General features: G+C 45.7%; 1 protein-coding gene across 6 annotated transcripts in view; it reads left to right on the forward strand.

Annotated features, from left to right (window-relative positions):
- The window catches only part of LOC106613172 (phosphatidylinositol 4,5-bisphosphate 3-kinase catalytic subunit beta isoform), a 74,424-nt gene extending 59,765 nt beyond the window's left edge, over nucleotides 1–14,659 (forward strand). For all 6 annotated transcript variants that reach the window (XM_045724730.2, XM_045724733.2, XM_045724731.2 and 3 more), the window contains 19 exons: nucleotides 683–865; nucleotides 2,875–3,042; nucleotides 3,945–4,034; nucleotides 5,831–6,082; nucleotides 6,179–6,275; nucleotides 6,424–6,554; nucleotides 6,656–6,706; nucleotides 7,611–7,799; nucleotides 8,005–8,126; nucleotides 8,679–8,822; nucleotides 9,081–9,180; nucleotides 9,581–9,777; nucleotides 9,912–10,021; nucleotides 10,362–10,440; nucleotides 11,240–11,407; nucleotides 11,628–11,751; nucleotides 11,848–11,993; nucleotides 12,118–12,250; nucleotides 12,374–14,659. In XM_045724730.2, coding sequence (XP_045580686.1) covers nucleotides 683–865; nucleotides 2,875–3,042; nucleotides 3,945–4,034; nucleotides 5,831–6,082; nucleotides 6,179–6,275; nucleotides 6,424–6,554; nucleotides 6,656–6,706; nucleotides 7,611–7,799; nucleotides 8,005–8,126; nucleotides 8,679–8,822; nucleotides 9,081–9,180; nucleotides 9,581–9,777; nucleotides 9,912–10,021; nucleotides 10,362–10,440; nucleotides 11,240–11,407; nucleotides 11,628–11,751; nucleotides 11,848–11,993; nucleotides 12,118–12,250; nucleotides 12,374–12,511 — 2,622 coding nt within the window. In that variant the 3' untranslated portion in view covers nucleotides 12,512–14,659. The remainder of the gene's footprint in view (nucleotides 1–682; nucleotides 866–2,874; nucleotides 3,043–3,944; nucleotides 4,035–5,830; nucleotides 6,083–6,178; nucleotides 6,276–6,423; nucleotides 6,555–6,655; nucleotides 6,707–7,610; nucleotides 7,800–8,004; nucleotides 8,127–8,678; nucleotides 8,823–9,080; nucleotides 9,181–9,580; nucleotides 9,778–9,911; nucleotides 10,022–10,361; nucleotides 10,441–11,239; nucleotides 11,408–11,627; nucleotides 11,752–11,847; nucleotides 11,994–12,117; nucleotides 12,251–12,373) is intronic.
- The last annotated feature ends 11,795 nt before the right edge of the window (nucleotides 14,660–26,454 follow it).

A 26,454-nucleotide genomic window follows, 5' to 3' on the forward strand; every position in this document is an offset into this window, starting at 1 on the left:
GACCTTTTTATTGTCTAGTCTTGTTAACTCCATTGGTTGGTTGGCCTGGTTTTCAGTTGGCTGAACAAACCCTTATTTTACTACTTGTTTACATGATATTTACTTGGACATTACATTGTAAAACAGCACTCATGCACTTGAAGCTACAAGGTGCTATAGTTACCATTTTATTTAAGGGAATTACCTGAAAGTACCCATAGTCACCATAGTCCTAATGTATTGGCTGTAATGACAGTGTGAAATCATTTGAATAATTATTACCACTCTATTTGGAACTTGACCACTCTGGGTGGTGTCACCATGGTGATGTGCAGTATGTGGTTGTCATAGCATTGTGAGTGGGTGAAGGCTGTGCCCTCACGACCAGGTTTGGCGCCAGGCTGCAAGGCAGGTTGGGTAGGGGTGTGTGTTTCTCTGTCTGAATGCTCTGTAAGCCTTCGGTGTCTGTAAACCTTGCTGGGATTGTTTGTTAAACCTTGTCACACACTGCAGGATAATCTATATTCCTTTACCCCCCCCCCGTCTTTCTCTCTAATGTTATTTTACTGTTTTTTCAACCCCCCCCTTTGCCCTCTCACCTCGCTATCATGGGATTTCACTTATATATATATATATATATATATGTCTCTGGTCTCTCTCTGTGTGTGTTGACATTAATGAGGATAATGCTCTCTCCCTCCAGGACACAGCCAGTCTGAAGGTGTGGCCCAGCACCAGTCCCAGTGAGCTGATGGAACAGGCGTTGAGGAAATGGCTGACGACCCACGGCCCCGAGGAGGAGGGACGCCAGGCTGAGCAGTACGTTCTGAGGGTCAGCGATAAGCTGGAGTTTCTCTGTGGAGACCACCCCCTGATACAGTACAAGGTGACCCTTTACTCTTAGGCTCAACCTCATGATGCCCTATGACCCCTTCACCTTTAACCCCCAAACCCTCGAGTGCTTTCTTACCATCAAACTGCTCCTTTTCTTATTCTCTTACCCTCTACATGTGCTGTGCTGACCTCAACTCTTCTCTGACAATGACCTTGTTTATCTCAACCATTCCTTAATCATTAATGTCATAAGTAGTATGTAACAGTTAACGTTCCAAGGTCAGAGCGTGTAGGGAGTGGGTTTAGGAATGTCTCCTTGTGTTTAACCATAAATGAGACGCAGTGATCCAGAAACGGTCATCTGACTGCTGTCCTAATAACGCCTCATTAATAACACTGTCTTCCTGGAACACATTACTGTTACTCACAGACCTGGTATGTGTGCATGACTGAATCCATCTGTGTATGAGTGTGTGTGTGTGCGTTTCCGTGTGTGATGAAGCAGACTGTGACCATTACACCCTGCAGAAAAGGGTCCGGTCCTATTTGTGACCCAGTGTTTAGATCCAGGAACCATCTGATCCACATACATCATGTCTGTACATTAGATATGGGTTACCTTCCATCTGTGTGTCTGATTTCCTCTGTTTGACCTCTCATCCCTACTCAGTTTGTGTACTCTCCCTCTTCTGTCATCTCTTCAGAACATATAGGCTTGTCTGATGTCGCTCTCTCTCTGGCTGGCTGGCTCTCTCCCTCTTCTGTCATCTCTTCAGAACATATAGGCTTGTCTGATGTCGCTCTCTCTCTGGCTGGCTCTCTCTCTCTGGCTGGCTCTCTCTCTCTGGCTGGCTCTCTCTCTCTGGCTGGCTCTCTCTCTCTGGCTGGCTCTCTCTCTCTGGCTGGCTCTCTCTCTCTGGCTGGCTCTCTCTCTCTGGCTGGCTCTCTCTCTCTGGCTGGCTCTCTCTCTCTGGCTGGCTGGCTCTCTCTGGCTGGCTCTCTCTCTCTGGCTGGCTGGCTCTCTCTCTCTCTCTCTGGCTGGCTCTCTCTCTCTCTCTCTGGCTGGCTCTCTCTCTCTCTCTCTGGCTGGCTCTCTCTCTCTCTCTCTGGCTGGCTCTCTCTCTCTCTCTCTGGTTGGCTCTCTCTCTCTCTCTCTGGTTGGCTCTCTCTCTCTCTCTCTGGCTGGCTCTCTCTCTCTCTCTCTCTGGCTGGCTCTCTCTCTCTCTCTCTCTGGCTGGCTCTCTCTCTCTCTCTCTCTGGCTGGCTCTCTCTCTCTCTCTCTCTGGCTGGCTCTCTCTCTCTCTCTCTCTGGCTGGCTCTCTCTCTCTCTCTCTCTGGCTGGCTCTCTCTCTCTCTCTCTCTGGCTGGCTCTCTCTCTCTCTCTCTCTGGCTGGCTCTCTCTCTCTCTCTCTCTGGCTGGCTCTCTCTCTCTCTCTCTCTCTGGCTGGCTCTCTCTCTCTCTCTCTCTCTGGCTGGCTCTCTCTCTCTCTCTCTCTCTGGCTGGCTCTCTCTCTCTCTCTCTCTGGCTGGCTCTCTCTCTCTCTCTCTCTCTGGCTGGCTCTCTCTCTCTCTCTCTCTCTGGCTGGCTCTCTCTCTCTCTCTCTCTCTGGCTGGCTCTCTCTCTCTCTCTCTCTGGCTGGCTCTCTCTCTCTCTCTCTCTCTGGCTGGCTCTCTCTCTCTCTCTCTCTCTGGCTGGCTCTCTCTCTCTCTCTCTCTGGCTGGCTGGCTCTCTCTCTCTGGCTGGCTGGCTCTCTCTCTCTGGCTGGCTGTGTGTGTGCGCATGTGCACCATTCACATTTGTAAGGGACGGCAGGTAGCCTAGCGGTTAAGAGCGTTGGGTCAGTAACCGAAAGGTCGCTGGTTAGAATTTAAATTTCATTGTGAAAAATCTGTCTGTGCCTTTGAGCACAAGGCACTCAACCCTAATTGCGCCTGTAAGTCGCTCTAGATAAGAGCGTCTGCTACATTACAAAAAAAACATTTAAAAGAAATTCAGTTTGGATGTGTGTGCGTACAGAATAGTACTCTCTGTGTATTAACGTCCTCTCCTCTCTGTCCCAGTACATCAAAGCCTGTCTCCAGGCTAAGGAGTGTCCCCACCTGACCCTGGTCCAGGTCAGCACGGTCCAGGCCATGTTCGAGAAGGAGATCTCGGCCATCGGAGCTGTGGTCAACCGCAAGAGCTCCATCCCCCCCTTACCCCTGCCCCCCAAGAGGAGGGGACCCTCGGTCAGTCACATGTGTGTGTGTGTGGGTGTGGTAGGTGCATGTTTGTGAGCATTTTCTCCAGACATTGCTAGCCGCTCTTAGCAGGTGCACTCTGACGTCATTCTGACGTTCCGTCTGGTTCTAAAGGCCAGGTGCAGTTTAATTGCTCATTAGAGCTTAATTGCCAAGGTACCATGATGACTGTCCCACAGTGACGGGTGACATTGGACAGTAAATGACACACCTGTCAGTCAATGCTTCAAATGTTGACATTTAGTTGTAATGATTGACATCAACAAGACTGTATCTGATCTGAAAAGAAGACTGTGGTCAGACAGTGATGTCGTGTGGTAGTTGGGCCATTGACAGAAGGAGAAGTGAGAAGGCTTCACAACAGGCCTGTGCTTCACAACAGACCTGTTTACCCAGCAGCTCTCCAGGAGGGGAGAGCTTTGTTCTAGGTAGTGAGGAGAGGTTGAGAGGATATACTGTTCTTGTGGTGTACTCTAATCAGACGTTACAAAAAGATACATGTACTCCTCTGTCGCGTAGGCACTCACCTAAATACACACTGATACACAGTACATACGCTTACATTCAAAACACTCCTGTTCACTCACACACAAACACACTTAAAAAAACAAAACTTTAGTTTACACACACACACACACAACACAGGAAGTGTGCTGCTTATTCATGTTTGTGGTCTGTAGTTGAGGGCCAGTCATGTGGAGTGTTTTTCCTGCTGTGCTGACCTTGGCAAGTCTACTCTGCTTGACAACAGTGTGACTCACCCTTCAGTAAGTGTATGTGTGTTTGTTATTCCTACAGTAAAGTATACTGTTTTCCTTGCTTACTCATGAAAATATTTATCTCCCCTTCTCTCTCTCCTCTTCCCTCTGTTACTCTGCTTCTCTCTCCAGCAAGTGAATACGTGTGTATGGGAGGTGTCTACCCATTTTAAGATCGTCCTAATCAAAGGCAGCAAGGTGAACGCTGAGGAGACGGCCAAGGTAACCACTGATGATGATGATGATGATGATTACTTGATAGCAAACCTGGAATTGATGTTGCATTTTTACTGTTTGCTCTGGGATGTACAGTTGAAATTGGAAGTTTACATACACCTTAGCCAAATACATTTAAACTCAGTTTTTCACAATTGCTGACATTTAATCCTAGTAAAAATTCCCTGTCTTAGGTCAGTTAGGATTATCACTTTATTTTAACAATGTGAAATGTCAGAATAATGGTAGAGAATGATTTATTTCAGCTTTTATTTCTTTCATCACATTCCCAGTGGGTCAGAAGTTTACATACACTCAATTAGTATTTGGTAGCATTGCCTTTAAATTGTTGAACTTGGGTCAAACGTTTCGGGTAGCCTTCCACAAGCTTCCCACAATAAGTTGTTCGCATTTTGGCCCATTCCTCCTGACAGAGCTGGTGTAACTTGAGTCAGGTTTGTAGGCCTCCTTGCTCGCACACACTTTTTCAGTTCTGCCCACACATTTTCTATGGAATGGAGGTCAGGGGTTTGTGATGGCCACTCCAATATCTTGACTTTGTTCTCCTTAAGCCATTTTGCCACAACTTTGGAAGTATGCTTAGGGTCATTGTCCATTTGGAAGACCCATTTGCGACCAAGCTTTAACTTCCTGACTGATGTCTTGAGATGTTGCTTCAATATATCCACATCATTTTCCTACCTCATGATGCCATCTATTTTGTGAAGTGCACCAGTCCCTCCTGCAGCAAAGCACCCCCACAGCATGATGCTGCCACCAACATGCTTCACGGTTGGGATGGTGTTCTTCGGCTTGCAAGCCTCCCCCTTTTCCCTCCAAACATAACAATGGTCATTATGGCCAAACTGTTCTATTTCTGTATGATTTTGTACAAAAAGTACGATCTTTGTCCCCATGTGCAGTTGCAAACCGTAGTCTGTTTTTTTATGGCGGTTTTGGAGCAGTGGCTTCTTCCTTGCTGAGTGGCCTTTCAGGTTATGTCGATATAGGACTCATTTTACTGTGGATACGTATATTTTTGTACCTGTTTCCTCCAGCATCTTCACAAGGTCCTTTGCTGTTGTTCTGGGATTGATTTGCACTTTTCACACCAAAGTACGTTCATCTCTTGGAGACAGAACGCGTCTCCTTCCTGAGCGGTATGACGGCTGCGTGGTCCCATGGAGTTTATACTTGCATACTTTTGTTTGTACAGATGAACGTGGTACCTTCAGGCATTTGGAAATTGCTCCCAAGAATGAACCAGACTTGGTCTGGTTCTACAATTCTTTTTCTGAGGTCTTGGCTGATTTTCTTTTGATTTTCCCATGATATCAAGCAAGAAGCACTGAGTTTGAAGGTAGGCCTTGAAATACGTCCGCAGGTACACCTCCAATTGACTCAAATTATGTCAATTAGCCTATCAGAAGCTTCTAAAGCCATGACATCATTTTCTGGAATTTTCCAAGCTGTTTACAGGCACAGTCAACTTAGTGTATGTAAACTTCTGACCCACTGGAATTGTGATGCAGTGAATTATAAGTGAAATAATCTGTCTGTAAACAATTGGTGGAAAAATGACTTGTGTCATGCACAAAGTAGATGTCCTAACTGACTTGCCAAAACTATAGTTTGTTAACAAGAAATTTGTGGAATGGTTGAAAAACGAGTTTTAATGACTCCAACCTAAGTGTATGTAAACTACCGAGTTCAACTGTATTTATAACCCATGGACAGTAGAGCCCTGTTAGCGCTCACTATGATCCTATTATGGTGAACTAAACCCCTCTCTCTCTCTTCAGGTCCAGGTACGTGCAGGCTTGTTCCATGGCACAGAGCTGCTGTGTAAGCCAGCGGTGAGCAGCGAGAGCAGCGGACGCTCCGAACACGTGTGGAACAGCACGCTAGAGTTCGACATTACCGTGAGCGACCTGCCGCGCATGACCCGCCTCTGCTTTGCCGTCTACGCCGTCATGGACAAGGTCAAGAAGCAGAAGTCCACCAAGAACGCCCACATCAACAAGTACCAGACCATCCGCAAGTCTGGCAAAGTGGTATGACAGACACACACACAAAACACAGGCATGGGCGCGTGCACACATACAGATATTTATCTCTGTCCCCTCTTTCTCTCTCTCCTCTCTCTGCAGCACTACCCTGTAGCCTGGGTGAACACCATGCTGTTTGACTATAAAGGACAGCTGAAGACTGGAGATATCGTCCTTCACAGCTGGTCTTCCTTTCCTGGTGAGCACACACACCCTCATGCACTTTACAAACCCTTGAATTAACCTATACACACTCACACCTACACACACCCACTTCTGAAACTCACCTACTTACTTATACACTAAATGTTAGTGGCATGTATGAGTGATTTTTCTGTGTCCCCCAGATGAACTTGAAGAGATGCTGAACCCCATAGGAACCATCCAGACCAACCCGTACACTGAGAACACTACAGCACTCCACATCCACCTCCCTGACTACAACCCTCACCCCATCCTATTCCCCCCCTTCGACAAGGTGAGGACACACACACACACACACGGACGTATTCATACATGGTTATCATTATGAAGTATTTCGACCACTGATATGTATGTGTGTGTGGTCTTCCTCTGCAGATTCTGGAGAAAGCTGCAGAGATCGCCGGGTCAAGCGACTGCTTGCCCATGGTACTGTCGTGAGTTCCAACAACTCAAACACTTACACACATACATAAATACCCCACACACAAGTGCTCCCTTTACTCCAGAGCAGCAGGCGCCAGGCATGTTGCAAGCATTTCTGGGACAGTAAGCAGACACCAAATGTGTCAGAGGGGAGGATATTGCTATGACTGGTTTCCAGGGCAACCCAGTCAGCCCTGATCCAGGGTGGTGTTGGCAGGCTGGTGCACTGTCACAATAGTGTCTCTCGGAGGAATCTGAGGCTAAGATCAGCCCTCCTGTTCCACAGACACACACACACACACACACAGTCTTGTACAGCTAACCTTGTGGGGGGACACAATTCAGTCCCATTCAAAATCCAATTTTTCCTTACCTGTACTCTTACCCTAACCTAAAAATCGAACCTTAACCCTAGCTCTTAACCTTTAACGTAATTCTAACCCTAACACAAATTCTAACCTTAACCCTAAACTCCCTAGAAATAGCATTTGGCCTTGTGGGGACCAACAAAATCACCCATCCTAAAGCCCCTGTGGAACAGGGGACATGGTTATGTAACACCGTGTGAAGCAGAGGGCTTGCCAAAACATGCCCTTTGCAGGGAGGTGTGTGTGTGTGTGTGTGTTGGAGGTTTTCTTACGGTCTCAAGCTTCAAGCTCTTATTCTGTGTCGACTAACAATGTTTCATTGTTGATCCATAAAGCAATCAAACATGCATGCACGTCCAGATCTATTTGTATCTCTCTGGTGGTGGATAGGATTACATGCAGTGCACTCTGATTCCAGATCTGTGCTTAATGGTGACTTCTACCTTTAGCACCCCTTGCTACTCCTCTGTACGTAATGTGATTTCTTCCCCTGTGCTGCCACCTAGTGGTGACTGACCACCTCTGCTGTTTCCCCACAGGGCCGAGGCGGTAAGAAGTTCCACATTGAGCTGAAGGAGATCATGGAGAGGGACCCTCTGTCCCAGCTGTGTGAGAACGAGAAGGACCTCATCTGGACACTACGCTACGACTGCATGGAGAACTTCCCCCAGTCACTGCCCAAACTGCTGCTCTCCGTCAAGTGGAGCAAACATGAGGACATGGCCCAGGTACATACTGTGCCACATGATCCTGTCTTGTGTATTGATAGTGTTTTTTAACACACTCAATTTCTTCTCAAGGGCAATAAACTAGTGTGCCTCAATGGTCAGATCCTAAATGAACCCCTAGCCCATACCACTATGCCCCTCATCAGTCACCTTCTGCTGTGCTCCTGTATCAGTTATTAATCATAGTGAATGATCTGTCTCTCAGCTCCAGGCCTTGCTGCAGATCTGGCCCAAGCTGAGTCCCAGGGATGCTCTGGAGCTGCTTGACTTTAACTACCCAGACCAGTACGTCAGAGAGTACGCTGTGGGCTGCCTGAGGGATATGAGGTAGTCCACACGCTCACCGACACGCTCACACATACAAATGCACACATACCTATTCCTAGTTCACTTACTGTTGTAATGTCTTACTCACTATCTCTTCCTCTCCCCACTCTCCCTCTCTCTTTTCCTCTCTCTTTTCCTCTCTCTTTTCCTCTCTCTTTTCCTCTGCCCCCTGCTCTCCCCCCTCTTCTGCCCCCTGCTCTCCCCCCTCTCTCTTTTCCTTTCCCCCCTCTTCCGCCCCCTGCTCTCCCCCCTCTCTCTTTTCCTCTCCCCCCTCTTCTGCGCCCTGCTCTCCCCCCTCTCTCTTTTCCTCTCCCCCCTCTTCTGCCCCCTGCTCTCCCCCCTCTCTCTTTTCCTTTCCCCCCTCTTCTGCCCCCTGCTCTCCCCCCTCTCTCTTTTCCTTTCCCCCCTCTTCCGCCCCCTGCTCTCCCCCCTCTCTCTTTTCCTTTCCCCCCTCTTCCGCCCCCTGCTCTCCCCCCTCTTCTGCCCCCTCTCTCTTTTCCTCTCCCCCCTCTTCCGCCCCCCTCTTCCGCCCCCTGCTCTCCCCCCTCCCAGTGATGAGGAGTTGTCTCAGTATCTGCTCCAGCTGGTACAGGTGTTACGTTATGAACCCTACTATGACTGTGCACTCACCCGCTTCCTACTGAACAGAGCCCAGTGCAATCGCAACATAGGACACTTCCTCTTCTGGCATCTCAGGTGAGAGAGAGAGTGAGAGAGAGTGAGAGAGAGAGTGTGTGTACATGAAAGAATGTGTGTGTGTGGGTGTGTGTGTGTGTGTGTGTGTGTGTGTGTGTGTGTGTGTGTGTGTGTGTGTGTGTGTGTGTAAAGATTCAAAATACATTTTCCCTCTACACAGGCTGTATTTTTTTGGTGGTGTATGTTCCGTGAGGTCATGTGCATTAACCCACCCCAGGTATGACTGTAACTGTAGGGTGACTGTGCTGCCCCCTATAGGTCAGAGATGCACATGCCAGCCGTCGCTGTCCAGTTCTCTCTCATTCTGGAGGCTTACTGTCGCGGCAGCATCCCTCACATTGAGGTCCTGAAGAAACAGGTAAGGACCCCAACACGGGCGTGCTCACGCCCTGACTCCAACCTTAACCTGTGAATGAATCACTACAGTACATCTAATTCTATAGTTTCCTTTCAGTTCAGAATGGGGTTATTTATAAAGACGTCAGATGACAGCAGCCTGACTTCTAACCTCTGACCTCTACTGTATTAGCCCTGACATCCGCACTGCTGGCAGCTTCTTCCTGTTCACTGCTGTCCATCCCTTCTCTCCTTCCTGTTTTGAATTAGCTACCATGCTGTGGGATGTTTCAGGAAGCCCATGCAGTCATGCGTAGCATCTGTGTCAGATTTGAAAGGCAATACAGCAGTGGTGTAACTTCATCATTATTACATCGCGTTGCTTCTATGTTGTAACAACATTACACACTCTCTCCATCTAGGTGGAGGCTCTGAGCAAGCTGAAGTCTGTAAACGAGCTGATCAAGCTGGGCACCATCAAGAACGCCCGCAGTAAGACCAAGGAGGCCATGCTCACCAAAGAGGCCATGATGACTTGTCTGAGACAGAGTGGCTACACAGAGACGCTCTCTGACCTGCACTCCCCTCTCAACCCCAGTGTCCTGCTCTCTGGAATTAAGTAAGGGCCAGGGTTAGGTTCAAGGGGTTAGATGGGAGTGGAGAGGGCCTTGTGGATGACTATGATTTGACTCTCTCTTGCTCTATTTTTTGCTTTTTCTCCCGCATTTCTCCCCTCTCCTCCAACCCTGCCAGTGTGGAGAAATGTCGGTACATGGACTCTAAGATGAAGCCTCTGTGGATCGTCTACAACAACAAGCTGCTGGGGGGAGACACCCTGGGAATCATCTTCAAGAATGGAGACGGTACGAGGGGGTTGGATCTAACATTGACATGTTAGTCATTTAGCAGACGCTCTTATCCAGAGACTTACATGAGCAATTAAGATTAAGTGCTTTGCTCAAGGACACATCAACCGATTTTTCACCTAGTCAGCTGGGGGATTCGAACGAGCGAACTTTCAGTTATCTGGCTCAATGCCCTTAACCGCTAGGCTACCATCCTCTAAGAGATGAAATGTAAGATCACTGAAGTTCAGGGGGAGAGAGCGAGGGAAGAGTAGTGAGGTCAAGATGGAGGGATGTGTATTATGGAAGGTGATTTTGAAGCTGGAAGGATGAATGAAAGACTCATCTCTCTTTCCAGACCTGAGACAAGACATGTTGACACTGCAGATCTTGAGGTTGATGGACCTGCTATGGAAGGAGGCCAATCTGGACCTGAGGTGTGTATATTAATATGAAAGGTGTGTGTCCTCAGTCAGACTGTCAGTAAGGCTTGTTTGTTCCTGTTTTCTGTAGGGAAGCTGTGTTGGGGGGGGGGGGGACCCTTAATCACCCCCTGCTAGCCTGACCTCTAACCCCCCCCACATCCATACCCCCAGCATCACACACCCACTACCCGCTTGTCATCCTAATCAAATCCACACCCACTACCCGCTTCTCATCCTAGTCAAATCCACACCCACTACCCGCTTCTCATCCTAGTCAAATCCACACCCACTACCCGCTTCTCATCCTAGTCAAATCCACACCCACTACCCGCTTCTCATCCTAGTCAAATCCACACCCACTACCCGCTTCTCATCCTAGTCAAATCCACACCCACTACCCGCTTCTCATCCTAATCAAATCCACACCCACTACCCGCTTCTCATCCTAGTCAAATCCACACCCACTACCCGCTTCTCATCCTAGTCAAATCCACACCCACTAGCCGCTTCTCATCCTAATCAAATCCACACACACAGAGTCTAACACATCTGGAGCTGAGCAGTGTGTGGGATTGTTTTGACAGTTGAGCTGGGGGGCTGTTAGGTTACAGGGACAAGGGTTCAGAGAGCAGAAGGAGCTCTGCAGAGAGGATCATAAAGCCACTATGATGTGTTGTTTGGAGTGTGATCATGCGTACATTCTGGTCACGTGCTGAGACCGAGCCGGGGAAAGGAAACACATGGAGATAATTATAGGGTGCATCTCAATGGTGTTGATTATGAATCATTGGAACAAAATGTGTCTGTGCAGAATCGTGCCTTACGGTTGCCTAGCGACTGGTGACCGGTCAGGGCTGATCGAGGTGGTGTCGTCGGCGGATACCATCGCCAACATCCAGCTGACCAGTAGCAACGTGGCGGCCGCCGCAGCCTTCAACAAGGATGCACTGCTCAACTGGCTCAAAGAGAAAAACTCTGGGTAAGACCGCACTTTGCCAACGGGTTTGTTTGTTTCTTACACCAGGGCTCTTTCTCAATGTGACTTACCAAAAGTTCTGTGTATTACTGACCTATTTCATAGATATTTAACTATGTATATAACAGGCGACGTGTTAGTGAGCTGCTATGCTTTGGCAGTGCAAACCCAGTGAAAGCTCCCACTTGGCCAACACTTTATTTTGTGTTGGTGTACTATGCAGAGATGCTCTGGAGAAGGCGATCGAGGAGTTCACCCTGTCATGTGCAGGCTACTGCGTGGCCACCTACGTCCTGGGGATAGGTGACCGCCACAGTGACAACATCATGGTCCGCAGCACTGGACAGGTGGGTAGAGGTGCTCCCCAGTACGACAGGCTAAATCACCCAGGTTCATTTATGGAGTCTTAATGGAATCAAGTTCTTACATCCTGTGTGTCTCAGCTCTTCCACATAGACTTTGGGCATATCCTGGGGAACTTCAAGTCCAAGTTTGGCATCAAGAGGGAACGTGTCCCCTTCATCCTGACCCATGACTTCATCCACGTCATCCAACAGGGAAAGACGGGCAACACTGAGAAGTTTGGCAGGTGAGCGTCTGTCTCCTTTCACTACTCAGGCGATCCAGGCCGGGAACACTATCTGTTGCCTAGCTTTTATCATTTATCTACTTGAGTAAATGTATAGTGAACTGAATGTGTGTGTTGTGCCTAGTTTCCGTAATTACTGTGAACAGGCCTACCTGATTCTGAGGCGGAATGGGAACCTTTTCATCACCCTGTTTGCCCTCATGCTGACTGCTGGACTGCCAGAGCTCACCTCCGTCAAGGATATACAGTACCTAAAGGTAATTCACATGCACCCACACGCGCGCAGTATATAGTTGGCCACGTCACATGGGCTACAGTTTACATGTGCTACAGAAGTAATCTGTTATGATAAGAGTAGTTAAGTCTCCTCTCCCCTGTAGGACTCTCTGGCCCTGGGGAAGACCGACGACGAGGCGCTGAAACAGTTCCGCCAGAAGTTTGACGAGGCGCTGAGAGAGAGCTGGACCACCAAAGTCAACTGGATGGCCCACAACGTGGTCAAAGACAACCGCTCCTAGAACACACAGACATCCTGAAGCTGGAGGGTTAAAGGTCAGGGGTTAGAAGGGTCTGAGGTCTATCCAGGGCTGGAACAACCGTGATTGAGGGGGCTAAGGGGTGAAGACCAGACAGGACTAGACTTGGGGCCTTAAAGAAGGGAACCTAGAAGACCATCTTAAACACACATGCTCTTACAGGCTTAAAATTCCCCTCCCTTTGCCTTTCCTCTGGCTTTTGAAGCTGCTGTGTGCCTCCAGCCAGTCCAGCAGTCCCATTGTCTCTCCCTGATCTTGTGACATATTTGTGGGTAACGTTGTTGCGTGTTTTGCACTCGCTCAGTGAGAGTCAGAGCCCAACACCTGAGGAATAGTGTGGCCTCTCCGACCCCCCCCACCCCCCCCTTGTTGTAAATGGACCGATCCCTTGGAGCCTGGACTAGACTGAACTAATGAAGGGGACAGGGGTGGTTTCACCCACCTATCAGCAGGACTTCTGAGCTGCCTTGTGTTGGACTTAAAGGGAGAGGTCAGGGTTGACCACACCCACTCCAGGCCTTGCACCAGACAGTTGATTGACAGCACACGTAAAGACTGGGTGTGTATAGAGTGGGTGTGTAAAGACTGAGGACCAAAGCGGCTCACCCGCGTGTCTTTAAATGACACCAAAACGTGCACATGGCCAGAGGAAGTGGGTCTTATTGGACTTATCCTCACGAGGCCTCCAGTTCATCTTGAAAGTGTGCCTAAAAACTGGAACAGATTGTATCTTTTAGTTTATTTTTAATGTTTTTATTTTATTGCCATTTAAGATTTAATTCTATCTAAGATGTTTAAGTTGTATATGTGCCAGACTACTAGAGAGAGAGAGAGGGAGAGAGACCCTCTGATCCTGTGGTCTTGAGAAACAGTCACTCATGACCAAATTCTCTGGACGCCTCCTCCCAACAGCTAAACAAAAGTTTGTGCAGGTTTTTCAACTTTACGCACTCCGCTGTCCCCTCCTAGTAGCTAGCGAGCTAGTTCCCTCGCTGTAACCTTAACAGAACTGCGGGAAAGCAGTGCTCAGTAAGCTGGGGCAAAGAACACTGTGTAACACAGATTTGGCCTGCATGCTGTACGCTCCACACTGAATACACCATCCCGGTGACATCCGGATGGTTACCAATATTATAATATTTCTCATGAAGCCTGCTATCCTACTTGGAGTAAAACAAACTGTAGGGAAAGATTTGGCCGAGTTAACATTCACCGATTGATTTGGTGGTTTTGCTCTAGGGAAGAGGCATCCATGAGGGTGGGGCGGTTCAATTTGGTCACGCAGCTTCTGCCTTTGAGAAAATGGGTGAATTGGACCATCAAACACTGGCACCATTTTAAAGAAAGGAGGGAGGGAGGGAGCTTAAAATGTTTCTAAAACTTTATTTTGTGTTCCTGCTTTGGAATGTGGATGTAACATTCCTGTGTTCCATTTTATCAAATCATGGTTGTTGTTGGACAAACAGAACAGGCACAAAGGGTGAGTCATCACCACACTACCCCATATAGGTATTATCACTACCCCATAGAGATTCTGTCTTAGACAGACTTGCCTAAGGATGCCAGAACTAGTCTTTCAAAGCACAAAACTGCTCACATAACCACAATGAAAGAACTCACTAAGAAATAACCGAAGCATGTAACTAAAATGCCTTTTAGGACCAAAACAGTCGTTTTAGGTTTGTTTTTACTGTGTTTTTAATAATCTGTTCAAAAATCGAATGTTTGTGAAAAATGTCACTTTTTTTGTTTTTACGAGCATTTGTTTTTTTTAGATCAGCTGAAATGGGTGGAGTTTAGGACCTGTGGGAGGGGTTTGCCAGCAGAAGGCATAACACTGCGATTCAAAGCTACTTCCTGGGTTTGTCATGAGGGGCTCTTCCAGTATGTGTTTTGATTTTGTGCAATATCCGTATAGGAGTCTACATGTATATTATGTAAATGAACCCTTGGGCCCTAATGCCTGAGGCTATAATGGTTGTCACTGGGTTAATATGTATTGCTGCTGTATTTCTCACCGCTAGCCTTCTTAAGTCTCTCAGACACTGAATATTGTCAAATGTACAGGCTTTTATGGTTTTGCAGTTTTTTGTTTTCATATGAGTTTTATTAAAGTTATTTTCCATCTAACTGCATTTTTCTTTTGTAATAGGTTTTTGTGTGTTTGAGCGGGTGCGAACGTGCGTATGTGCCCCTTCAATCACGGCAGTGCCAGCAAGTCTGTATATAAGATGTGGTATATTTGCATAACGACTTGACAGTGCACAAGGACGAGCACAGATTTGATCCCTGTGGCTATGGCACTGTGATGAATACAGATTGATTCCAGGCCCAGAGATCCTGCATTCTTTCCACTGTGGTTGTGTGAGTGAAGGAGGGAGAGCACAGTGGGGCCCAGCTCTTCTCTGCTGGAGGGGACCAACATGCCTCTCTACTGATGTCATGTGGTGGTGGTGATGATGCCATACATGGTGGAGTAGCCAATAACCCTTATTGCCAGGTTATGGATCCTGAATAGAACTTGGTTGTGGGTCAACAGCTACCTGGATTCCATCTGGAGATGGCAGGTCACAGTGCTCTGTAGCTGTTAATACCTACAAATTCTATGATTGATAGGTTGTTTCTCTGCGAAAGGTGTCAGTGGATATCTTGGCAACCTCCTATGAGCTGTCAAGTTGAACACAAGCTTGTTTTATCGGGTCAAAAGTGATAACTGAAGGGGAAAAAATGCATGTGCAAGTGTGAAAATGAAGTGATATAATTACATACAGCTTGTTCCAAGTCAGCAACACTCATTGACTCAACTACTACATGTGCTGTCATCTTTGATTGCAATGGCTAATTATGGAGCATTTATGGAATAATTACCATTGTATCATTTCCCCAGCACTCTAGCTTGGGTAATAGTTGTTTACTTCAAGAACTCTGAATTAAAAAGGGGAATGGGTGGGTGGATAGCCCCTCCCTCCCCTACACAATTATTGTGTGTTTATCCCCTATTCTTTGTCTGCAGTTGAAATAACTCGTCTTTTATATTGCACTGTTTCCAGTGGCACTGATGGAGGCCCACTCACTCTGTTTGAATCTTCCTCCGGTACGGTCTTCACATCATAACACAGCTGTAAGTCACTCTTGATGTCAGTGAAGGCCAAACAGGTTGTTGTCAGAGGGCCTGTCTATCTTTCTCCTATGTATCCAAACCTTGTTCAAAGTTGACAATCAGGTGAATGACTGTAGTCTGAGCAGACCGTGTTGACCTCCGTGAATACCAAACAGGTCATTGACGGCCTTAAACCCGGACATTAGTGAATGTACCAAGCCAGAGAAGCAGATACTGGGTCTCTAATAAGCACAAGCCATGAGATGTGTGTTTGTGGCGATTGGCCAGTGACTCATGCTTGACACCAATTTCCTTTTCAATGTCCACCACCGTTGAATGGTAATGGGGTTAGAGCCCTCGATCTTGGTCTCCTGGGTACGTAGGAGGCCTGTGTGATATTGAGTGGTTTCCTGCCTTCTGTAGATCTGTGTGCAACGTGTCTGTTATGGTCTGATAGCCTATAGGGAGGAGGTCAGAGACCTGGCAGTGTGGTGCCAGAACAACAACCTCTCCCTCATTGTCATCGAGACGAAGGAGCTGATCGTGGACTACAGGAAACGGATGGTCGAGCGCGCTCCCATCCAAGTGGGGCTGTAGTGGAGCGGGTTGAGAGCTTCAAAAAGAGCCCTAAATTAAATTTGGCTATCAACTAATACCCTTGTTGATACATGTGCAAGGGTATGGTCCACAAGTTGCGGTATTAGAAAATGAAGGGTACTGGAATAGAACAATATCTATTAGGCAGCAGGTAGCCTGGCCTGTAGGAGCGTTGGGCCAGTTAGCGGAAGGTTGCTGGATCGAATCCCGGAGCAGCCAAGGTAAAAATCTGTTGTTCTGCCCTTGACCAAGGCAGTTAAACTCCTGGGGATGTCTATTAAGGCAGCCCCCAGCACCTCCCTGACTCACAGGAGTTGGGTTAAATACGGAAGACGCATTTTGGTTGAAAGCAGTCAGTTGTGCAACGGACTCGGTATCCCCTTTTCCCATTGCTGTGTTATGACTTCCAGGAATGACCAGCAGAGGGAGCCATGGAAGCTGCTTCCAGTAACAGGATAGACTAGGCCTGCTCATCACTAAGACAGCAGTTCACATTATGGCAAATCTTATATGCATGTCAATAATCATACATTACACATCTATGTGTAAACATGACAGAGCATGTTCTACATGTTCAGCTGATTTAACGCTCTCTTCACTGTGACCTTTATATGTGGGTAATGGTTGTCACCTGCAGCTCCAGAAATGGAGTAATCAATCAAAGTCCATTAAATCAATGAAACCTCTGAAGCCTGCAGAATAGCAGAGATTGTGCGACCACAATGTTGGTTTCATGAGCTGAAATAAAATATCCCAGAAATGTTCCATACACATTTGTTTACATCTGGGTTTGTGAGCATTTCTCCTTTTGTCAAGTTAATCCATCCAGCTGACAGTTGTGGCATATCAAGAAGCTGATTAAACAGCATGATCATTACACAGGTGTACCTTGTGTACCTTGTGGTGTACCTTGTGCTGGGGACAATAAAAGGCCACACTAAAATGTGTTGTTTTGTCACACAACACAGCGGTTGCCAGAGAATTGAATGTTAATTTATCCACCATAAGCCGCCTCCAACATTGTTTTAGAGAATTTGTCAGGACGTCCAACCGGCCTCACAACCACAGACCACGTGTATGGCGTCATTTGATTTGATTGATTAGGATCCCCATTAGCCGACGCCAGTGGCAACCACTAGTCTTATTGGGGTCCAAGACATTACAGACAAAATACTTTTACAATTTACATACTTTTAAAAACATTTAACACGGAGTGTATCTATCCATTACACATACATGTCAGTACATACACACAACAAGTAGGTCACATGTAGGCAAGCGGTTTGCTGATGTCAACGTTTTGAACAGAGTGCCCCATGGTGGCAGTGGGGTTATGGGGTTATGGACTTTCAAGAAGCTACGGACCACGAACACAATTGCACTTTATCGATTGCAATTTAAATGCTCAGACAGCATGACGAGATGCTGAGTCCCATTGTCGTGCCATTCATCATGATCATGCACTGCCCCATGTCGCAAGGATCTGTACACAATTCCTGAAAGCTGAAAATGTCAGTTCTCCATGGCCTGCAGACATGTCACTCATGGAGCATGCTTGGAATGCTCTGGATGGACGGCGTGTTCCAGTTCCTGTCAATATCCAGTAACTTCACACAGCCATTGAAGAGGAGTGGGACGACATTCCACAGGCCACAATTAACAGCCTGATCAACTCTATGTGAAGGAGATGTCGAGCTGCATGAGGAAAATGTGGTCACACCAGATACTGACTTTCTGATCCACAACGCTATTTTTATTTTTTTAGGTGTCTGTGACCAACAGTGTATTCAGACCCCTTGACTTTTTCCACATTTTTTAACGTTACAGCCTTATTATCAAATGGATTAAATAAAAACAATCCTCATTAATCTACACATAATACCTCACAATGACAAAGCGAAAACAGGTTATTAGAAATTTTTGCAAATGTATTACGAATAAAGAACATACCTTATTTACTTAAGTATTCAGACCCTTCGCTATGAGACTCAAAATTGAGCTCAGGTGCATCCTGTTTCCATTGATCATCCTTGAGATGTTTCTACAACTTCATTGGAGTCCACCTGTAAATTCAATTGATTGGACATTATTTGGAAAGGCACACATCTGTCTATATAAGGTCCCACAGTTGACAGTGCATGTCAGGGCAAAAACCAAGCCATGAGGTCGAAGGAATTGTCCGTAGAGCTCCGAGATCTGGGGAAGGGTACCAAAAAATTTCTGGAGCATTAAAAGTCCCCAAGAACACAGTGGCCTCCATCATTCTTAAATGGAAGAAGTTTGGAATCACCAAGACTCTCCTAGAGCTGGCCGCCTGGTGAAATTGAGCAATCAGGGGAGAAGGGCCTTGCGCACTCTGCTCCAGAGTGCTCAGGACCTCAGACTGTAGCGAAGGTTCACCTTCCAACAGGACAACGACCCTAAGCAAACAGTCAAGATGATGCAGGAGTGGCTTCGGGACAAGTCTTTGAATGTCCTTGAGTGGCCCATACAGAGCCCGGACTTGATCCCGATCAAATATCTCTGGAGAGACCTGAAAATAGCTGTGGAGCTACGCTCCCCATCCAACCTGATAGAGCTTGAGAGGATCTGCAGAGAAGAATGGGAGAAACTCCCTACATACAGGTGTGCAAAGCTTGTAGCGTCATACCCAAGAAGACTTGAGACTGTAATCACTGCCAAAGGTGCTTCAACAAAGTACTGAGTAAAGGGTCTGAATACTTATGCAAATGTGATATCGTTTTTTTTCTTCATACATTTGCAAAAAATGACACAGATTTTGCTTTGTCGTTATGGGGTATTGTGTGTAGATAAAAAAATATATGTTTTAATCAATTTTAGAATAAGGCTGTAACATAACAAAATGTTGAAAAGGTCAAGTGGTCTGAATACTTTCCAAATGCACTGTATCTGTATTCCCAGGCATGTGAAATTTTGTGTATTTGTGTATTTATTTAAATTGACTGATTTCCTTATGAACTGTAACTCTAAACTGTAATGTTGCGTTTATATTTTTGTTCAGTGTATATATAATTTTAGCAATTATTATTTGTAACATATGGACATTGCATGGATATGCATTGCTTAATCATATATTTCCATAAATGTTCCAATGGTTAGATGCATACAGATCTGAGATCAATACTTAGTACAGTAATATTAGGGTGTGTTTTAAATGGAGAGGATTTCTGGATAAATAAATCTGTTCTGTCAGTAAGTACTTCCGCTGGTAAGACACTGAAAAACAGCTTCTCAAGGCCATCAGACTGTTAAACAGCCATCACTAGCACAGAGAGGCTGCTGCCTACATACAGACTTGAAATCATTGGCCACCTTAAATGGAACACTAGTCACTTTAATAATGCCACTTTAATAATGTTTACATGTCTTGCATTACTCATCTCATATGTATATACTGTATTCTATACTATCTATTGCATCTTAGCCTATGCCCTCTGACATTGCTCATCCCATATAATGATATATACTTTTTCCATTCCTTTACTTAGATGTGTGTGTATTAGGTAGTTGTTGTGGAATTGTTAGATGTTAGATGTTGTTAGATATTGCTGCACTGTTGGAACGAGAAGCACAAGCATTTCACTACATTCGCAATAACATCAGCTAACCATGTGTATGTGACCAATACATTTGATTTGATTTTGATTTGATAAGGATAAGTTTCATATTGTGGGTGTGTATTGTATTTGTGATGGACAGAGTTCTTCTGTTGAACTGCAGGCTGTGATGATACAGGCAGGGAAGAAATGACATACAATAAGTGGTCACAATTCCTTTATATTTTTTAAGAACTCAGTCTGGGTCTCAACTTACTGTTGACAGTTAGAATAATAGAATACACAAGGTGACATTTCGAGATTTGTGCATCAGCAGTTTTTCTCTTATGTCCAGTCACTGACAGTCACTCAATTAGCCATGTCAGCTAAAAATATGTAGATTGGTAAATTAGTCTAGTCAGCTATCTAAATGTATCTAATCATCTGACCATGAAGGGCAAGTGCCTAGAGGCCCTGACCTCTAGAGTGCCCTTATTGACTGTGGTAGTCCCTCTAACCCAGATGTCATACTAACATGGCATAAGTCATGGTAAAATGTGTAGAATTGCAGGAAATTAACTTAAAACTGCAAAAAATGATCTCCACTATGGCAAGAAATGTAGAATTGCACGATATTGGCTGTAAAACTGCAAATGTTTCTTTCTGCCGGGTGGCAAAAAGTGTGGAATTGAATAAAACTTGCTTTAAAACTGCAACAGAGGGGGATCACTAAAATATTTTACCCTCAAGGTTAGGCCCCAAAACAACATCTGGCTTCAGCCTCCAAAAAGCTCACGCCGGCCTTGCATGTAGACCTAATACACTCACAATTTCAGGTTCATTTAGAAACCTCAAAGTAAGTCATTTTTATAGTGTTCTCATTGTAGGCTACTGTGGGCATCTCATCAAATAAATGTGTATTTGTCACGTGCCGAATACAACAGGTGTAGACCAAGAAAATGACATACCAGTAATGAGGCTATATACAGGGGGTACCGGTATCGAGTCAATGTGCGGGGGGAAAGGTCGGTCAAGGTCACTTGGAAAGTGACTATGCATAGATAATAAACAGCGAGTAGCAGCAGTGTAAAAACAAAGGGGGAGGGTCAATGTAAATAGTCCAGGTGGCCATTTAATTAATTGTTCAGCAGTCTTATGGCTTGGGGGTAGAAGCTGTTAAATAGCCTTTTGGTCCTAGACTTGGTGCTCCAGTACTGCTTGTCGTGCGCTAGCAGAGATAACAGTCTATGACAGGTGACTGGAGTCTTTGACAGTTTTTTGGGCCTTCCTCTGAAACCGCCTAGTATTTACAGGACCAGTCAAAAGTTTGGACACACCAACTCATTCCAGGGTTTTTCTTTATTTTTACTATTTTCTACATTGTAGAATAATAGTGACGACATCAAAACTATGAAATAACACGTTATTATATATTTTTTTATTTAACAGTTATTTAACTAGGCACATTAGTTAAGAACAAATTCTTATTTACAATGAAGTCCTACTCCGGCCAAACCCAGACAATCCTGGGCCAATTGTTCGCCGCCCTATGGGACTCCCAATCATGGCCGGATGTGATACAGCCTGGGATCACGTAGTAACCAAAAAAGTGTTAAACAAATCTTAATAAGTTAAAGGTTAAACTCATATATTTGAGATTCTTCGAAGTAGCCACCCTTGATGATAGCTTTGCACACTCTTGGCATTCTCTCAACCAGCTTCATGAGGTAGTCACCTGGAATATATTTCAATAACAGGTGTGCCTTCTTAAAAGTTAATTTGTGTAATTTCTTTCCTTCTTAATGCGTTTGAGCCAATCAGTTGTGTTGTGACAAGTTAGGGGTGGTATACAGATGATAGCCTATTTGGTAAAAGACCGAGTCCATGTTATGGCAAGAACAGCTCAAATAAGCAAAGAGAAACGACAGTCCATCATTACTTTAAGACATGAAGGTGAGTCAATGCAGAACATTTCAAGAACTTTGAAAGTTCTTCAAGTGTAGTCGCAAAAACCATCAAGCGCTATGATGAAACTGGCTCTCATGAAGTCGACCGCCACAGGAAAGGAAGACCCAGAATTATCTCTGCTGCAGAGGATAAGTACATTAGAGTTACCAGCCTCAGAAATTGCAGCCCAAATAAATGCTTCACAGAGTTCAAGTAGCAGACACATCTCAACATCAACTAATCAGAGGAGACTGCGTGAATCAGGCCTTCATGGTCGAATTGCTGCAAAGAACCCACTACTAAAGGACACCAATAAGTAGAAGAGACAAGCTTGGGCAAAAAAACATGAGCAATGGACATTAGACCAGTGGAAATCTGTCCTTTGGTGTGATGAGTCCAAATTAGATTTTTTTGGTTTCCAACCGCTGTGTCTGAGACGCAGAGTCGGTGGATGGATGGTCTCTGCATGTGTGGTTCCCACCGTAAAGCATGGAGGAGGTGGTGTGGGGTGCTTTGCTGGTGACACTGTCAGGGATTTATTTTGAATTCAAGGCACACTTAACCAGCATAGCTACCACAGCATTCTGCAGTGATACGCCATCCCATCTGGTTTGAGCTTAGTGGGACTATAATTTGTTTTTCAACAGGACAATGACTCAACACAACTCCAGGCTGTGTAAGGGCTATTTGACCATTAAGGAGATCGATGGAGTGCTGCATCAGATGACCTGGCCTCCACAATCACCCGAAGTCAACCCAATTTAGATGGTTTGGGATGAGTTGGACCGCATAGTGAAGGAAAAGTAGCCAGCACATGTGGGAAGTCTTTCAAGACAGTTGGAAAAGCATTCCAGGTGAAGCTGGGTGAGAGAATGCCAAAAGTGTGCAAAGCTGTCATCAAGGCAAAGGGTGGCTACTTTGAAGCATCTAAATATAAAATATATGTTGATTTGTTTAACACTTTTTTTGGTTACTACATGATTCCATATGTGTTATTTCATGGCTTTGATGTCTTCACTATTATTCTACAATGTAGAAAATAGTCAAAATAAAGAAAAACCCTTGAATGAGTAGGTGAGTCCAAACTTTTGACTGGTACTGTAGGTCCTGGATTTCAGGAGGCTTGGCCCCAGTGATGTACTGGGCCGTACGCACTACCCTCTGAAACGCCTTACGGTCAGATGCTGTGTAGCTGCCATTCCCAGTTGTTGATAGAATCAGTCAGGATGCTCTCTCTGGTGCAGCTGTAGAACTTTTTGAGGATAAGGGAACCCATGCCAAAAAAGGTTTTATCGTGTCCTCTTCACAACTGTCTTGGTGTGTTTGGACCATGATAGTTGGTTGGTGTTGTGGACACCAAGGAACTTGAAACTCTCGAAACCACTCCACTTCACTATCTTAATGGGGGGCTGTTCAGCGCTCCTTTTCTTATAGTCAATGATCAGCTAATTTGTCTTGCTCACATTGAGGGAGAGGTTGTTGTCCTGGCACCACACTGCCAGGTCTCAGACCTCCTCCCAATAGGCTGTCTCATCCTTGTCAGTAATCAGGTCTACCACTGTTGTGTTGTCAGCAAACTTAATGATGGTGTTGGAGTCATGCTTGGCCACGCAGTCGTGGGTTAACAGTGTGTACAGGAGGGGACTATGCATACACCCCTGAGGGGCCCCATTGTTGAGGATCAGCGTGGCAGATGTGTTGTTGTCTACCCTTACCACCTGGAGAAGTCAAGGATCCAGTTGTAGAGGGAGGTGTTTAGTCCGAGGGTCCTTAGCTTAGTGATGAACTTTGTGGGTACTATGGTGTTGAATGCTGAGATGTAGTCAATGAACAGCATTCTCACATAGGTGTTCCTTTTGTCCAGGTGTGAAAGGGCAGTGTGGAGTGCGATTGACATTGCGTCATCTGTGGATCTGTTGGGGCGGTATGCGAATTGGAGTAGGTATAGGGTTTCCGGCATCATGATGTTGATGTGAGCCATGACCAGCCTTTCAAAGCACTTCATGGCTACCAACGTGAGTTTTACTGTGCGGTAATCATTTAGGCAGGTTACCTTCGCTATCTTGGGCAAAGGGACTATGGTGGTCTGTTTGAAAATGTCAGTGAAGACAATTGACAGCTGGTCCGCGCATGCTTTGAGTACATGTCCTGATAATCCGTCTGGCCCCGTGGCTTTGTGAATGTTGACATTTTCAAAGGTCTTGCTCACATCGGCTACAGAGAGCGTGATCACGCAGTCATCCGGAACAGCTGGTGCGCTCATGCATGCTTCAGTGTTGCTGGCCTCAAAGCGAGCATTAAAGGCATTTAGCTCATCTAGTAGGCTTGCTTCACTGGGCAGCTCAAGGCTAGGATTCCCTTCATAGTCCATAATAGTTTTCAAGCCCTTCCACATCCGACCAGCGTCAGAGCCGATGCTGTAGGATTCAATCTTAGTTCTGTATTGGCGTTTTGCCTGTTTGATGGTTCGTATGAGAGCATAGTGGGATTTCTTATAAGCGTCCGTATTAGAGTCCCGCTCCTTGAAAGCGGCAGCTCTAGCCTTTAGCTCGGTATGGATGTTGCCTGTAATCCATGGCTTCTGGTTGGGATATGAATGTACGGTTACTGTGGAGATGACGTTGTCGATGCACTTATTGATGTAGCCGGTGACTGAGGTGGTATACTCCTCAATGCCATTGGATGAATCCCGGAACATATTCCAGTCTGTGCTAGCAAAACAGTCATGTAGCATAGCATTCGTGTCATCTGACCACTTCCATATTGAGCGAATAACTGATACTTCCTACTTTAGTTTTTGTTTGTAAGCAGGAATCAGGAGGATAGAATTATGGTCAGATTTGCCAAATGGAGGGCGAGGGAGAGCTTTGTATGCGTGTCTGTGTGTGGAGTAAAGGTAGTCTAGAGTTTTTTCCTCCGGTTGCACATGTGACATGCTGGTAGAAATGAGGTAAAACGGATTTAAGTTTGCCTGCATTAAAGTCCCAGGCCAATAGGAGTGTCGCTTCTGGATAAAGCATTTTGTGTTTGCTTATGACCTTATACAGCTCGTTGAGTGTCATCTTAGTGCCAGCATCGGTTTGTGGTGGTAAATAGATGGCTATGAAAAATATAGTTGGAAACTATTTTAGTAGATAGTGTGGTCTACAGTTTAACTCTACCTCATGCGAGCAATACCTCGGGTCTTCCTTAATATTAGGCATTGTGCAAAGGCTAAGTATTTTATATCAGTCTTGATGTTTGGACCAATGAGATGAAATGGATGTCTTACCGTAACGTGTTTTCCATGGAAACCCCGAGCTTGCAGCCAATGATGGAGAGGCATGGGAGAAGCAAGGGAGGAGTCTGAATTTAGGTCACGCTTTGAGCTTGAGGATTCGACACCAGTACTAGGCCAACATGAAGTAAGCAGAAGAATAATCGTAGTGCAGTGTGTCACATTGTCTGCCTGGCATTCACTGAGAAATATTTGCAATACTAGATGCAGAAATAATTAAATACGTTGGACCTGTCTCAAAAGCTTTGATTGGGGAATTCTAAATTCCAACAGAACAAAGTGTATAAATCAATATCAAATATTTCAATGCCCTTGGACACGGGAAAAATGGGTCACCTTTTTTTTAACACAAATGCTACCTGATTCAAAGTATGGAATGACCCTGGACAGGTTGGATCTGTCCACATTTATATATATTCAGAAAAGGATATCGCATTCTTCCAGAGGGCACAAGTTGGTTTTGTATTCATTTTTGTATATATATATATATATACTGCTCAAAAAAATAAAGGGAACACTTAAAATAACACATCCTAGATCTGAATGAATGAAATAATCTTATTAAATACTTTTTTCTTTATATAGTTGAATGTGCTGACAACAAAATCACACAAAAATAATGAATGGAAATCCAATTTATCAACCCATGGAGGTCTGGATTTGGAGTCACACTCAAAATTAAAGTGGAAAACCACACTACAGGCTGATCCAACTTTGATTTAATGTCCTTAAAACAAGTCAAAATGAGGCTCAGTAGTGTGTGTGGCCTCTACGTGCCTGTATGACCTCCCTACAACACCTGCGCATGCTCCTGATGAGGTGACAGATGGTCTCCTGAGGGATCTCCTCCCAGACCTGGACTAAAGCATCCGCCAACTCCTGGACAGTCTGTGGTGCAACGTGGCGTTGGTGGATGGAGCGAGACATGATTCCTTCCCTGTGGCTCAGTTGGTAGAGCATGGTGTTTGCAACGCCAGGGTTGTGGGTTTGATCCCCACGGGGGCCAGTACAAAAATAAAATAAAAAATGCATGAAATGAAATGTATGAATTCACTAGTGTAAGTCGCTCTGGATAAGAGCATCTGCTAAATGACTAAAATGTAAATGTAAAATGTCCCAGATGTGCTCAATTGGATTCAGGTCTGGGGAACGGGCGGGCCAGTCCATAGCATCAATGCCTTCCTCTTGCAGGAACTGCTGACACACTCCAGCCACATGAGGTCTAGCATTGTCTTGCATTAGGAGGAACCCAGGGCCAACCGCACCAGCATATGGTCTCACAAGGGGTCTGAGGATCTCATCTCGGTACCTAATGGCAGTCAGGCTACCTCTGGTGAGCACATGGAGGGCTGTGCGGCCCCCAAAGAAATGCCACCCCACACCATGACTGACCCACCGCCAAACCGGTCATACTGGAGGATGTTGCAGGCAGCAAAACGTTCTCCAC

This window comes from Salmo salar, chromosome 09 (assembly GCF_965601325.2).
Source record: "Salmo salar chromosome 09, fSalSal1, whole genome shotgun sequence".
In the NCBI taxonomy this organism is placed as follows: domain Eukaryota; kingdom Metazoa; phylum Chordata; class Actinopteri; order Salmoniformes; family Salmonidae; genus Salmo; species Salmo salar.